Raw genomic sequence first — 16,567 nt, forward strand, 5'->3', positions numbered from 1 at the left:
ATGTGTACAGTGAGAGGTTATCATGTGTACAGTGAGAGGTTATCATGTGTACAGTGAGAGGTTTATCATCATGTGTGTGTACAGTGAGAGGTTATCATGTGTACAGTGAGATCATGTGTACAGTGAGAGGTTATCATGTGTACAGTGAGAGAGGTTATCATGTGTTATCATACAGTGAGAGGGTTATCATGTGTACAGTGAGAGGTTATCATGTGTACAGTGAGAGGTTATCAGGTTATCATGTGTACAGTGAGTGAGAGGTTATCATGTGTACAGTGAGAGGGTTATCATGTGTACAGTGAGGCAGGTTATCATGTGTACAGTGAGACAGGGTTATCATGTGTACAGTGAGAGGTTATCATGTGTACAGTGAGAGAGGTGTACAGTGAGAGGTCATCATGTGTACAGTGAGACAGGTTATCATGTTATCATGTTATCATACAGTGAGAGGTTATCATGTGTACAGTGAGAGGTTATCATGTGTACAGTGAGACAGGTTATCATGTGTTACAGTGAGGTTAGTTATCATGTGTACAGTGAGAGGTTATCATGTGTACAGTGAGAGATTATCATGTGTACAGTGAGACAGGTTATCATGTGTACAGTGAGACAGGTTATCATGTACAGTGAGAGGTTATCATGTTATCATGTGTACAGTGAGAGGTTATCATGTGTACAGTGAGATCATGGTGAGAGGTTATCATGTGTACAGTGAGGTTTATCAGGTTATCATGTGTACAGTGAGAGGTTAGGTTATCATGTGTACAGTGTGAGAGGTTATCATGTGTACAGTGAGAGGTTATCATGTGTACAGTGAGAGGTTATCATGTGTACAGTGAGAGGTTATCATGTGTACAGTGAGACAGGTTATCATGTGTACAGTGAGACAGGTTATCATGTGTACAGTGAGAGAGGTTATCATGTGTACAGTGAGAGGTTATCATGTGTACAGTGAGAGGTTATCATGTGTACAGTGAGGTTATCATGTGTACAGTGAGACAGGTTATCATGTGTACAGTGAGACAGGTTATCATGTGTACAGTGAGACAGGTTATCATGTGTACAGTGAGACAGGTTATCATGTGAACATTGAGACAGGTTACCATGTGTATGGTGAGACAAGTTATCATGTGTACAGTGAGACAGGTTATCATGTGTACAGTGAGAGAGGTTCTCATGTGTACAGTGAGACAGGTTATCATGTGTATGGTGAGACAGGTTATCATGCGTACAGTGAGACAGTTTATCATGTGTACAATGAGAGGTTATCATGTGTACATTGAGACAGGTTACCATGTGTACGATGAGGCAGGTTATCATGTATTCAGTGAGAAATTATCATGTGTACAGTGAGAGGTTATCATGTGTACAGTGAGCCAGTTATCGCGTGTACAGTGATACAGGTTATCATGCGTACAGTGAGAGGTTATCATGTATACAGTGAGAGGGTATCGTGTGTACAGTGAGGCAGGTTATCATGTGTACAGTGTGGCAGGTTATCATGTATACAGTGTGAGGTTATCATGTGTACAGTGAGAGGTTATCATGTGTACAGTGAGCCAGTTATCACGTGTGCAGTGAGAGGGTATCGTGTGTACAGTGAGACAGGTTATCATTTGTTGATTGGGAGGTTATCCTGTGTTCATTGAGACAGGTAAACGCATTTGTAGTGAGAAAGGTTATAATGCTTTCATTACCATGCAGTTATATTGTAAATGTGTTGCCCTACTTTTGTCTACGCACCTTGTGGTAACATTGTCAGTGTTGCCCTTACTAATGTCTACTCACCTTGTGGTAACATTGTCAGTGTTGCCCTACTTCTGCCTACTCACCTTGTGGTAACATTGTCAGTGTTGCCCTACTTCTGCCTACTCACCTTGTGGTAACATTGTCAGAGTTGCCCTACTTCTGCCTACTCACCTTGTGGTAACATTGTCAGTGTTGCCCTACTTCTGCCTACTCACCTATGTGGTAACATTGTCAGTGAGCTCTACTTTTGTCTGCTCACCTTATGGTAAAATTGTAAGTGTTGCCCTACTTCTGTCTACTAACCTTGTGGTAATATTGTAAATGTTGCCCTACTTATGTCTACTTACCTTGCGGTAACATTGTCCAGTTACCGCAAGGTAAGTAGCCCTACTTTTGTGTGCTAACCTTATGGTAACATTGTTAGTGTTGCCCTACTTCTGCTTACTCACCTTGTGGTAACATTGTAAATGTTGCCCTACTTCTGCCTACTCACCTTGTGGTAACATTGTTAGTGTTGCCCTACTTCTGCCTACTCACCTTGTGGTAACATTGTCAGTGTTGCCCTACTTCTGCCTACTCACCTTGTGGTAACATTGTCAGTGTTGCCCTACTTCTGCCTACTCACCTTGTGATAATAATGGAAATGTTGCCCTATTCATGTCTACTCACCGTGTCGTAACATTGTCGATAGCCCTACTTTTGTCTGCTCACCTTTTTGTAACATTGTTAGTGTTGTCCTATTTTTGTCTACTCACCTTGTGGTAACATTGTCAGTGTTGCCCTACTTTTGTCTGCTCACCTTGTGGTAACATTGTACATACTGCCTGCTTTAATTTAATCATCATGTGGTATAATTATACATACTGCCTGCTTTATTTTAATCATCATGTGGTAACATTGTACATACTGCCTGCTTTATTTTAATCATCATGTGGTAACATTGTACATACTGCCTGCTTTAATTTAATCATCATGTGGTATAATTATACATACTGCCTGCTTTATTTTAATCATCATGTGGTAACATTGTACATACTGCCTGCTTTAATTTAATCATCATGTAGTAGCATTATACATACTGCCTGCTTTATTTTAATCATCATGTGTAACATTATACATACTGCCTGCTTTATTTTAATCATCATGTGGTAACATTATACATACTGCCTGCTTTATTTTAATCATCATGTGGTAACATTGTACATACTGCCTGCCATACTCTACTCACCATGTGTGACTAGTCTCCTGACAAAGATGTCCCCAACCGTTAGACCGCTGAAGAAGTAGAAGACGGCAAACACAGACATGAGGAAGAGGGGCGTGTAGAGGGCGCAGTGGATCCTCCTCACCATCGCCGGGGACAGGTAGGCAGCCTGTGGGAGGAGCAGGAGGAGGATCATCTTCATGACACAGGGGAAAAGGCTCCAAATTCTACTGCCTGCAGTTTTCTATTAATCTGGCAGTTTCAAATTACAGGACACATGGGATTTGGTGTTCATTCAGGTCACAAAAATCAGAATCAGATATTTTGGACAAATTCAGGTGGCATCACTGATGGAAACAAACATCGGAAGCTTCTCATTACATCATGTGATCAGTGAACACAGAATCATAGTAGCAGACACCCTTAAAGAACCAAGGATGACTGTTTCCAAAAGGCATTTGACAACGAATAAATTGCATGTGATTCTATGACTTAGCCTGAGAGCACTTGCACTACATAAAGGGGGAATAGATGACCCAGGTGCCACAATCGCTATGTAGAGTTGTGTCCCTTGAACAAGCACGGATGTTTTCATCATTGGTTTGAATCCTGGTTTGTTCTGAATATGTATCTGGGTTTGTCTGCACCATACCCATTGGTTTAACCAAAGTGGTAAACATCTAAGTCCTGGTAGTATAGGGAATGACAGTTCTGTTACAGGTACCCTGAGAGCGTTATTCATGGCCACTTCAGCTCCCAGAGGCGCCTAAAAATCATGATCCACAAGCGGGAGCATTGTTTGATGTCCTTTTCAATATCCACATTACCTATACCATACTACAAACAAAATGCATGGGAACACCCTAACATTTCATAGTCACGTGTAAACTTAAACTAGTGAGGTCATTTATACTCTAAGGGTAAATGTAACTTTTTGTGTGCTTAATGGGCACTTTAAACGACATGTTTGAAAATGCAGTGAAGCAACTGATTCAGCATTCGTTGAGTTTGAGTGAAATGAAACATTGTCAAGAACAGTGAAAAACAAGGGTGCTGAAACACACCAGCACCATGTTTGCTTCAAAAGCCCAAAAACAAAAGCCTAAACTGCATGTGGAAGACAGGAGAAGCTGGGCGCTGTCGATGAATCTCAGATTATCTAAGGAGAACGATATGTATTTTTCCATGTTGTTGGGGATGCAGGTGATGTTGACATCGATCTTCGAGATGGCCTGCATGATTAAGTGGGCATCATAACCTTTGAGGTTGTGAAACACCACGGTGATTTGTATTGTTTCGGGATCTATTCTAAGCTTCAAGTTACACGTGTTGTGGGTGGCGCCTCTGTACCGACCCGTGATGTGGCAATCATCTCTTACGGAATCATCTTTGAGCAGCCCCCGGCATACGTGATAATATCTAGCCCCTCTGGTGTCCTATGCATGGAGGAAGGGGTTTTCAAAGCTTTCCTGATTTCTTCCTCTTCATTTTGTAAGTACGTGGGAAATATGTCAGCTGCGTCATGGCCTCTGTAGATCTCTTTTGTTTTTCCATCGCATCAGATGACCAGGTACATGAACCCGCAAGTTTCATGTTCCTGCGTTTTGCACATTAAACTTTACTCGGTCGTGGTGGGCATGTGGTGTTCCACCTGTTTTATCAGGGCTTCAAAGTCAGCGTAGATGATGGAGGGCACAGGCATTTGATGTTTATGATAGATAATTTGAACATGTTCTTCTTTTCTTTGGGCATGACGATTCTGATCGCGGTCTGTCCCATCTCTAGGCAGTCCTCTCTGTGCGCTTCCAATAGGTCTTCTCTACTGTAACTGTGCAGGCACCAATTGAAGAAATCCTTTTTTCCATCATGGTTTTGATTGGTCGTGCAACAGCCTGCTCAGACTTTTAATCGTTGCATAGTGATATTGTCATTGTTTTTTATTAGGAATAAATTTATCCTCTGCACGGTTTTATCCATCACGGAGCTGATTCGATGCACAATGACTCTTTTCCCCTTGATGGCCAACTTGTTTTGCTTTTCGATCTTGGAGATTTGGGAGAGGGGCGTGTGGTGGTCTATACCTGTGAAGTCAAGTCTGGCTTCCTATTTCGAGTGATAGCTGGATCGCCTACACAGATTACTCTTCGGCAAGGAAACTATGACCAACACCTCCGCACATTCATCCCCTTTAGTTTGGGGGTTAACGACAGCATGTTTATCCCTGAAATGATTCGGCACCGAGAGTCACGATCCGCCTTTGAGAGGCATGTAGTTTGCTATGTCCAAATAGATGGTATCGATACTTCCTACTACCCATCTGAAACTTGTATGCATCCATCCTTCCAACGTTTCCTGTATTCGTTGTAATGATATATCGATCGAGGAATTGATGAAATCCGATTATATGATGACTTCTTGTTTGCCTCTAAAAATAAGTTTTGATAAAATTGGTACAGCCATCTGTCTGCTGTTTATTGAGTGACATTTTGATGGCCAACTGCTATTTTATACTTTTCAAGTCGTCCAACTTCTCGTTGATCTTGCTGGCTATGATGGGTTCAATGCTGTCAACGTCGATATTTGAATAGATGACCATCTGCCAGCCTCTCAGATACTTAACAGCGATGTGTTCTGTGGGTACAAATGTCAACTCCACTGGTTTGTTTTCAAGTGCTGCAATCAATTCATCTTTCTTCATTCGGCTAAATCAGATCAGTGTGCATTCCTGAGCTTGAACTTTGAGTTCTTGTACGGTAGGGGGCTTGACGCAGTTGATGCATGGCAATGTAAGCAATTTGGCCTTGCTCATACGAGAATAACCAATCATTCCACGTTCTCTCACAATAGCTTTGAGTTCTCTGACAGTAGTCACACATGCAATGTCTAATTGGGTGTTTCAATGTGCAGGGAAAAATATTTTTTATTCTGAGTAGTCAGTAATGTTCGTTGAGATAATCTTTCTTCTTGTTATAAATAAATTGGTTTCGAACCCTGTCTGCCCCGTGGGCTTTGCATAAACGATAATGACATTTAACACCCCATACTGAATACGTGTAGTGACCCTTTCTGATAGACATCATGTGTACTTCCGCAATACTCGGTCGTGCATTTCTGGTCGCAAGTCAAGGCTTTGCATTTGTGCTTCATTGGCATACACATGGATACACATTAGTTTACTTCCAGCACCATCGCACCCATGCCCAATGCTATCAAGGTCAACTCGCGATTTTTCTATTTATAAATGTTAATCTTTCTGAGTCTCCTATACTCTTTGGCAAAATCTGAATATCTTTTATTAATCGGTTTCATTCTTACTTTGTCAGCCCCACGTGCTTTACACAAAGAATACTGACATTTGACGCCTATTCCACATACTTTAAATGCGTAATTTACATGACCCCTTCTTGCACAGTGGGCATGTTTGTGACAATATTCAGTCACACAGCATTTTCCACATTCCATGGGTTTACCCAGCAATACCTACTTGCAATAATAAGTTCCCAATGTCCACATAAAATTTACATGTAAACACACAAGGTACAGAAATCTCTATGTGGATGTTTTAACACCCATGCACATTCCATTTTCAGCCACACAACAGTGTATAGAAATAAGTTCAGGCCTAGAGATATCGAGCCAGGCTTCCTAAATATGTATCTCATCTTTAACGACTGAGTTTTGTTTGCTTGCATGTCAGACATCTTTCCACGTTTTACTCCTCTATCTCTTTTCCGAAAGTTTTACTCGAGGTCAAAAACCGCTTCAGTATTGGGTCCACAAGGCCCTGCAAGGTATGGCCCTCCAACACAACCGTACTACCAGTCAGCGAGATATGTCCATATCCGACTTTACCCTCCAGCACAACCAGTATTGCCCGCTGCAGAATCGTGGAGCAGACCACGACTATGCTGGTCGGCATCCTGTCGAGGCTGGATGACAACGACAATGACAAACTCCTCGAGGAAATAGAAAGCAAAGAGGAGGAACAAGATGAGACCCGTCTGGATATCCAGAAGGTGGGGCAGATGCTAGAAAAAGTGGACCTACCTTTTGCTAGCTGCCGTTTTTGTGTGGAAGGTCGTCCACAGGACCTGGAAGCAGTGCACATCAGCCGGCACACCGCCGACAAGAAGGCAGTAATGCCCAAACCTAGGGACCACTTTTACAAGGGTTGGAAAAAAGTGTGTTTTCGGATCTATGTTGGCATACTTTTTTGGTTCCATTGTGTTTGTCTCTATTTTGGTTCCTGAAAGTTGCCAGTGCCCTATGTATTTAAGGCATCTATAATGATGTTATCACGACTTATGCCTTCGGGTTCTATAGTATTCAAGGAAAATAAATCAATTGTTAAAATAGTATAGATAATGGGGATATTGAAAAGGACATCAAACGATGCCCCTGCTCGTGGACCATGATTTTTAGGGGCCGCTGGGAGTTGAATTAGCCATAAATAATGCCCTCAGAGTACCTGTAACTGAACTGCCATTCCCTATACTACTGACCTGCATCAAATCAGTCTTTTAAGACTTCCTCCCCCATCAAGCTGACTCATTGTCATAAAACTAAAATGTGTTCAAAGCGGTGTTAAAACCAACTCACTCACTCCAGTACCTAACATAGCCTAAACAGGGCAATGAACACTATAAGTTGTTCACTGGTCATGAGGGGGACATGGGTTGGGGCACCCTCTATGCTTGTTTATGTTCCCTGAGTCCGAGTGTCTGGGTCATCTATTCCCCCTTTATGTAGTGGAAGTGCTCACAGAGTCATATGCAATTTCTTCATTGTGAAATGTCTTTTTGAAACATAGAGGGTACATCAACCCATGTCCCCTCGTGACCAGTGAACAACATATTTATCTTACTGAACAACTCAATGTTAGTTTTGAACTGTTTGAAGCATGGGTATTGGATCACAATAAGGAGTACAGTTAGGCAGCAGGTCAAAGACTACTAACACAAAGTACCAAACGAATTCCCACAGTTTGGCGTAACAGAAAATGTTACTCACTTGTAAGCGGGGTACATTGATTGGATCAGCCAATCAGAAAACGACATTTAAGTGTAAGGTAAGATACATAAAACATGTACATCCTTAGAAAATCAAGAATAACTCTTTTCATACATACTATACCTTTATGCGGATGACCATGGCATTTTTCTCCACATGGCTGCTGATGAGCTCCAGGGAGCAGCCGAAGAAGTTGCACATGGTCCACAGGAGGAGATACTTCTGCTGGCCATGCCACACGTAGATGTAGAGGAAGCACATCATGGACGCCAGGAGACGCATCAGCATCCCTGCTTGAGACCCACCCAGAGGGATGTAGATGTAGCTGAAGAGATCAGTTACAGGTTACAAAGCCTGCTAGAACTCCAGAACTTGGATGCTTTCCTTGAAAGATTCATGTTCAAGTTTCCAATATATGGAAGAATTATGAATTGAGGAATGAAGAAGGCGAATCTGAGTCATCGTCTGCAATGTCCTACTTAACGTCTATACAATTGCTGAATCTTAGAGAAATCAGATCTAAGTTTTCACTACAGATAAAGACCTTGGAACATCCAGATCAAGGTGAAATCAGTAAAGCCTGTCATCCAAAGAATCAGAGCATCGCTGACTGGTCAGTGTTAATTTCTTGTAAATCATTTTGCTGGTTGGTCAAAGTTCATGAAAGGTCTTTCTGATGTGAGCTATAATGTCAAGCCCTAAGATCTGGTTTTCATTTGATTGATGCAATTAAATGAAGGGGACACGCTTATTCCTTTGATATTATTGGCACCTTCATTAGTGTAACTGTGAAATACTTACTTTCTTAGGAATGTGTATAAACCTCTGTCAAAATATCTGTAATGAAAGACAGTTCACTAACGACAGAACACATCCAAATACGCATTCATTGACAGTTCAAAGTCAAATCTGAACAGCACTGATACACAAACCCTTTCCCCACGGTGGCTACCTGTTACGGAGATTTACACAAGAGACGCAGTAAATTGGGTTTAGAATTCCGTGTACATTGTTTCAGTGAAATTCAGTGAAGTAAGGCAAAAATTGACATTGGTTGAAAATGTTTACCCCTTTTTAAATCCACAAAAGTGGGTAAAGAGTCAAGATCAGCAGATCCTGGGACCCCTAAGGTATGTCCCTTAGATCATTTGGCTATCAGGGCAAGTAGGAGAAAATGTAAACAGTGAGTGAGTGGGTTTAGTTTTACAATGCTTTTAGAATTCCGGCAATATATATGTGGGGAATCAAACCCGGGTCTTCGGCGTGATGAGCGAATGCTTTTTACCACTAGGCTACCTCGCTGCCCAATAAAGTAAATATGCCACTGTTATGTTAGGGATGCTGTTAGGTTTACGCACCGAAATGACTCTAATAAAATCTCAAATGTATATTTGTAATTACACGATGTGCCTCAAATTTGAGTTGGATTGATAAAACAAAAGAACAAATCTGTTAAAGCACATTTGAAGACAAATCCATTTTAAGTTAGTGTGTGTCACTTACTTCCACATGTCGGAGTAGCGGTATATGTATGATACACACTTGGGTTCCTTGGGTGCATCAACGTCATCAAGTTTGGCAACCTGGCTTGGAAGTCCGTACAGGACGAGGTAATTGACCATGAAGTACTGCCCTTTGATGTAGCCAACGCCGACCCCACAACGACACCTGCTCCATCACTGCCGGTGACCGCAGCAAAGCAGCATGGTACAGAAAGTGGTGAGACAACTCGATGAACGCCGACCAGAAAAACACCCTTAGGAAGTTACTCAAGGTCTGGAATATCCTGTTTGTGTTCCAGCATGAAGGTGGACAAGAGATCTGAAAGTGACTTGTCATTATTTATTTCAAATATACGCTTTTCATTAGTTCAATAACTTCCCATAACAGCAGTCAGAAACTAGTATCGTTATCCTGACATTACCTTGACACTTAACATTACTTCATTCTGATTGGCCCGCCATAGGTATCAAATCTATGTTACACCCTGTTCTTGCCTGTTGACCATTTCAGATAAAATTTATATTTCATACTTTTCCTGTCTCATGCTATATGCTCATCTCCCACCTTCTCTTGATTAATTAAAAGAAGTATATCTGCTAGATTTCGTGGATTTTAGACAACTAGTATGCCTGGATGACTAGTTATCTGGACTCAAATGTTAAGGAAGAACATTACCAGAACTGAGTCTATATAACTCATGTGCTGATTAATCTCATACGACAGTGAAACATGGACTTCTACGTCTACAAGTCAACGTGACAAGGGTTAGTTTTTCATCATCTGGTAGGAATCGTGAATTGTTGCACTACTACAAGGAGCCCGAACTGATGGATACCAGATACGTAGTGATATCCCTCAGATAATGATTGGCAAACACTGTGTCTGATTTCAAGAAGCAATTCCCATGTAGGGCGAGTGTCGAGGCTAATGCCCTAACTTCGTGTGGGTTGAGTGCTGTGGAAGGGTCTAACCCTGCTGCTCTGTAAGGTCGTAAGATTACAGCTCTAGTCCAAATCAATCGCGTGTATCTCTGACATCCGTGCCGCTGTAGACAGTGCAAGGACAAATAGCGTCTTTTGTGTTGACAAATCGAAGGCAGTCTTTCTCAGTGGATCGTAAACGTTGCTGGTCAAATGTTGCAGCACCACGTTGAGATCTCAGGCTGGCATCCCCATGAAATTGCTAGTTCGTTGAGAGCCCAGGCTTGAGGATCCGGTACTGGTGAGATGTACGTCGCAACTTTTTGATTGAAGCGTGTGGCAAATAGATCTATGAAAGGACTGTCAGTAGTTGGAATGCCTCTTCATGTAACATCCACTCTGTGGGTGATGGATGGAACGGTCTGGATAGGGTCGGCTAAGATGTTCTTGCTCCTGGCATGTGGCAGGCCTTCATCAATAGGTCTACTAAGTTGAAGAGCTGGAACGTTACTTCTAGTAACGGCGCTGATCTTGTTGAGCCTTGAAGATTTATGTAAAAGGCTACTGTCGAGATGTCTGTGTGGATCATGAGGAACTGGTTCCTTAACAGGTGTACCCAATGTTGAACTGCCTTTATAACCGCCTTGAATTCAAACTGGTTTATGTGTAAGGCTCTTTTCCAGCGACCAAGTCCCCGATGTGGTCTCCTCATTGCAATGCGCTCCCCATCCCTGTAGAGATGCATCCACAAAGAGAAGAAGATTGTATGCCGGCTCTTGCAAATAAGTTCCGTCGCATACATTCGACTTGTTTGTCCACCATAACAGGTACATCTTCAGGTGCTGGGGTATGGGGATCTTCTGGAGACTGTAGAGATGAGGCTTGAGGATGCATTGTAGTGCTCGTAGATGTAATCTTCCTCTGCACGTGACAGCCTGTGCGGGCAGAGGAAATTCGAAAGGGGAGAACTTTCCACTGATAGTGCTGCCCTTCGTACAGGAATCGATGTTATTTCCTCGATGCTGGATGTATAGGGATGTGCTGGTAAGTGTCTTGCAGATCTATGCTGGCTAGATAGTCGTTGGGTTTGCAGTGAATAATCTGGCTGGTTGCACCTCAACTGAGCTCTCACATATTGTTCGATTTCATGAGAAAAAGACAAGCTTCAAAGCACATATATGGCAGAGTTGTGTATGAAGATGTTGTGATCACATTGGTGAAAAACAGTGTTTCGAAATATCAACTTTTAGGTAGTTTATTTGTGAAAAAACACACAAAGTTTACAGGCATGACTGGATTTGTGCTATTAACTCAGTCCAAGCTGATTGATCAGTACACACACAGTGTATTGTTCAAGTCAGGCCCAAGCAGCCATCACTGATTGGAGAACAATAGCCATACCTGGATCATCAAGCCTACAGATTATTTCTCAATGGAGCACTTTCTTAGACTGTGTTTGTGTCTACTTTTCATGACATTAATAACATATTTTCCATCACTATGTTTATCTCTCAACAAAGGTAGATCAAATAAAGTTTCAGCAGAAACTTTCCACACTCTGACGAGCCTGAACATCTGCAGTGTGAAGAAAACACGCCGGGGTCGGAGAAGCGCAGAGAAGAATAACAGATGTGTGAACGGGAAAGATAAGATTTTCTCAAACTCTCAAACTTCTAGTATCGCCAGTACTTACAAAACACATGACTTTAATATGTGTTTGATAAATGCCAGATCTGCAAAAACTACCGACCCAACCAATGACAAGGCCATCGCACTCAGAAATCTGGTGCTGGACAACAAACTGGATATTTTAGCAATTACAGAGACATGGCTACGCGATGATGATTCTGATAATCTCGCAGTTGGTAAACTCACCCCTCCGGGGTACAAGTTTGTTCAAGTATCAAGGAAACACAAGCGTGGAGGCGGCGTTGGTATCGTCTACAATGATAAACTTGTTGGTCGCAAACTGAAAGCTGCCAATCTCCATACATGTACTTCATTTGAACTTATACCATTACAATTTACATGTGACAACCAATGTTTCAACATCATTGTGTTGTACAGACCGCCAAAACCTGGTACTTTCTTTGATGACTTTAGTGCACTTCTTGATTCTCTGACGACAACACCCGGTAAGCTCTTAATATGTGGGGACTTTAATTACCACATTGACAAGACAAATGACAGAGATGCACAGAAGCTGCTCAATATTCTGGAAGCTCATGGCCTAACTCAAGTCATACATGAGCCAACTCACGTTCAGGGACATATTCTAGACCTGGTGATTGTGCGTGAGAATGAACTGAAGGTCAGTAACGTAAGATTTGATCATTCTGTAAGATCTGATCACTACAGTGTCTTGTTCAATGTCAACATCTCAGTTGAAAGACGAACCAGAAAGAAAATCTCATTTCGCAAGTGGAAGGACATTGATCTTCAAGAGTTTCAGCTAGATATGACAACAGCTATTTCTAGCTCTTCAGATCTCACCGCCAGTGAATATGTTACTCTGTATGACACTCAGCTCAGGAAACTTGCTGACCATCATGCTCCATTGAAGTCCTGTACTGTAACTCTTCATCCAGAATCACCCTGGTATAATGACGACATTCGATCAGCTAAACGCTTGAGGCGTAAACTCGAGAAACAGTTTAGACACACCAAGTTAGCCATTCATAAGCAGATGCATGACAACCAGAGACATCATGTTGACTCTCTTATGGAGACAGCCAAGTCAAGCTATTACAAAGCTGCACTGCAGGATGTGGATGGACAGAAGGACGTGTTCAGGATAGCTAACAGGCTTCTGTTTAAGGATAATTCCCTGACTCTGCCATCTCATTCATCCCTTGATCAATTAGTTGACAAGTTCTCAGACTTCTTTTCTCAGAAGATTTCCACAATCAGAGACTCACTTTCACATGATGACCTTCCACACAGTGAGCCCCAACCAATAGCTGCATTTCCATGCCTATCCCATTTCCGACCAGCAACAGAAGCAGAGATTGTGAAACTTGTTTCTAAGTCACCGACGAAGTCATGTATTCTTGACCCTATACCTACATGGCTTCTCAAGAACTCTCTAGATACCTTTGCCCCTATATTGACCTCTGTTGTCAATAAATCTCTTCAGGAAGGTATGATGCCGGATACATTGAAAAATGGAGTTGTAACTCCACTCCTGAAAAAGAAAGGTTTAGATCAAGAGCTTTTAAAAAATTATCGGCCAGTCACAAATTTACCATTCACCTCAAAATTGATTGAGCGTGTGGTCACAACAAGACTCAAGGAACACATGACCTTAAATGGGTGTTTCGAAGTCATGCAATCAGCATACCGGAATTTCCACTCCACGGAAACCGCACTCGTTAAAGTGCACAATGACATACTGAGAGCCGTAGACAAAGATGGTGCTGCAGTATTGGTTCTACTTGATTTGAGTAGTGCCTTCGATACTATCGACCATACTATTCTGATGCATACACTTGAGACCAGGATGGGTATTAGAGGAACTGCTCTTCAGTGGTTTGAGTCCTACATAGCAGGTAGACATCAGTCGGTGATCATTGATGGTCACATCTCCAGTCCTAAGGATCTTGCTTATGGCGTGCCTCAGGGATCGGTTCTTGGACCTCTACTTTTCACTATTTATACTTCTCCTCTAGGTGATATCGTCAGATCCTTCAACCTTGGACTGCATTTATATGCTGACGACACTCAAATTTACATATCATTCAAACCCTTACTTTCCTCATCAGCTGTGTCTTCATTTCTCACCATTGAAGAGTGTGTTAGCTGCATCAAAATCTGGATGTCGTCACACTACCTCAAACTGAATGATGATAAAACTGAACTCATAGTTTTCCACCCTAAGCGTCTCCAACCCAGTATCTCTCTTCCTAAATTCAGCATCGGTCAGTGTGAGATTCAGCCAAACCATGAGGTGCGAAACTTGGGAGTTATTTTTGATTCTTCACTGTCCATGGAGCCACACATCAATAACATCTGTAGAAGGGCGTACTACCACATTCGCAACATCGGCATGATTCGACGATACCTGGACGTCAAGACTACAGCATCTCTTGTTCAGGCATATGTAACATCTCGTCTTGACTACTGTAATGCGCTTCTTGCTGGCCTCCCAAACAATCTTATACACAAGCTTCAGAAGGTGCAGAATACTGCAGCCAGAGTGGTCTCTCTGTCAAAGAAATCGGACCACATTACTCCTGTTCTTCACTCACTTCATTGGCTTCCCGTCCACTACCGCATAAAATATAAAACTCTACTCCTTGTTTTTAAAAGTTTACATGGTCTAGCTCCTCAGTACCTCTGTGATCTGTTCCACCGTTATACTGCTGTACGTTCTCTCCGATCAAATGACCAGTGTCTTTTGACAATTCCTGTGACTAGGACAAAACATATGGTGACAGGTCACTTGAGACGGCTGGCCCTCATCTCTGGAACAATCTTCCATCTCACCTCAGAACACAACCAGATTTAGCTGTTTTAAATCAAATCTGAAGACATGTCTCTTTGGTGAAGCATTTGAACTATATGTGATATCTTGACCATCTTAGAGCCAGAGCGCCTTTGAGCGGATTACGGATATTGGCGCTATATAAGTATTTGGCCTCCGTCAGCTTGTATGTATGTATGTATGAAAGCCCTCCTAGTAGTAGTGTCAAGCTCAGTTAATTTGCGATGCTCAACTCTATAGCTGTGTGACTCGAGATCGCTAAGCAGAGCGAAATCTCTGGCAATTTCTGGTGCCTTTAGGAAAGGTTCCAAATTATGTAGAGGGAATTTCCGAGCGATAAACATTGGTGTATGCTGCCCTTGATTCTTGATTCTGATTCTTGGTAGCTTTCACGAACGCTGCTTTCAGATTCTCTGGGACTGGGATATCAGTTTGACCAGTTGGATGGTGACAGAGTGGCAATCATCATCCTGTATGCAGTATGTATCCGCTGGGTTGGAGTCCTGGGTAGGCGGATATAGGCAGACCATCGGCAATCCAGGATAGTATCTCCGCATCGTTGTAGATAAAGGAGTCTAAATCCTCTTGTACCTTTCTTCTACTACCGGGGCTACCTCAGGTGTAGGGTTCGTGAACCCTGTAGATGGGCGTTTGGCGGCAGTTGATGCTCAGTAGTTAATCATCGTTCCATGGCCTGGATAACCTTGCTTGTAATATCGTCCACGAATTCATCTGGGTTGAAGGCTTACATAGAGGAATGATGACGAGGTACCAACTCAAGGGGTTCACGAACCTGACAGGAGTGAGTGAGTGGGTGAGTTTAGTTTTACTCGCACTCAGCAATATTCCAGCTATATGGCGGCGGTCTGTAAAAAGTGATCAAAAACATGAGCATCGATCCTTGCAATTGGGAACCGATGATATGTGTCAACCAAGTCAGCGAGCCTGAGCACAGGATCCTGTTAGTCGCCTCTTACAACAAGCATAGTCGCCTTTTGTGGCAAGCATGGGTTGCTGAAGACCTCTTCTACTCTGGATCTTCACGGGTTCGAACCTGACTGGAAGGCATCGGTGACAGGGTAGCATTCGCGAACGCTAGCAGCTTGTCCATAATCTGCTGATGTTGATAACTATTAGTTGATTGCCTCTGAGGGTTCGCGAACTCTGTAGATATCAGCGTTGAAGCTGGCTGCCTGTTGATATGAGGGTTCACAAACCCTGATGAATTCGTAGGTGAACTGCGAGGTTTTGAGTGCATGGACATTGACAGAGGATCTAGTAAACCTCGAAGACGATCTAGATGAGTGTGTGGATTTCGACGAGGTAGGCTTCTTCGAATGTGATGACGTACACTTCTTCTTCCTACAAGACTGCGATTCTGACCCCTCCCTAAGAGTTGACTTCCTCTTAGAGAAAGACTGCGAAGCTACCTGAGTAGAAATGGGCGAGGCCACATTAAGTGGCTCTGATGCATTAATAGATCTATTAATAGATGGCATATTATGGCGTTTACCAACAGGTAATAAAGACAAGAAGTTGAACAACTCACGATTTGATGAGAACCAACCCTCCCAGCGTAGCTTTTGTTATCATGCTGTACCTTGTCTAACTTCTTGCGTAAACGGGACAACAAACATTTGTGAAATGAACTGTTGACAAATGTGTGCAATATATACAACATGAATATATGTGTGAACA

General features: G+C 42.5%; 1 protein-coding gene across 1 annotated transcript; it reads left to right on the forward strand.

Annotated features, from left to right (window-relative positions):
- The first annotated feature begins 12,097 nt into the window (after positions 1–12,097).
- On the forward strand, positions 12,098–16,303 carry LOC124273676. Its single transcript, XM_046708950.1, has 3 exons — positions 12,098–13,934; positions 15,278–15,348; positions 16,103–16,303. The coding sequence occupies exons 1-3, from the start codon at positions 12,098–12,100 to the stop codon at positions 16,301–16,303; spliced, it is 2,109 nt and encodes a 702-aa protein (XP_046564906.1).
- The last annotated feature ends 264 nt before the right edge of the window (positions 16,304–16,567 follow it).

Source organism: Haliotis rubra, unplaced genomic scaffold (assembly GCF_003918875.1).
Source record: "Haliotis rubra isolate DU_JTF1 unplaced genomic scaffold, ASM391887v1 Scf183, whole genome shotgun sequence".
NCBI lineage: Eukaryota > Metazoa > Mollusca > Gastropoda > Lepetellida > Haliotidae > Haliotis > Haliotis rubra.

Excerpts from the sequence above, each read along its gene's own strand:
- LOC124273676 (XM_046708950.1), top strand. The coding sequence starts at position 12,098 with ATGTGTTTGATAAATGCCAGATCTGCAAAAACTACCGACCCAACCAAT. Across the intron at positions 13,935-15,277 it reads GTTTGAGTCCTACATAGCAG|ATTCTCTGGGACTGGGATAT; the intron begins GTAGACATCAGT and ends CGCTGCTTTCAG. Across the intron at positions 15,349-16,102 it reads CAATCATCATCCTGTATGCA|GTGAACTGCGAGGTTTTGAG; the intron begins GTATGTATCCGC and ends ATGAATTCGTAG.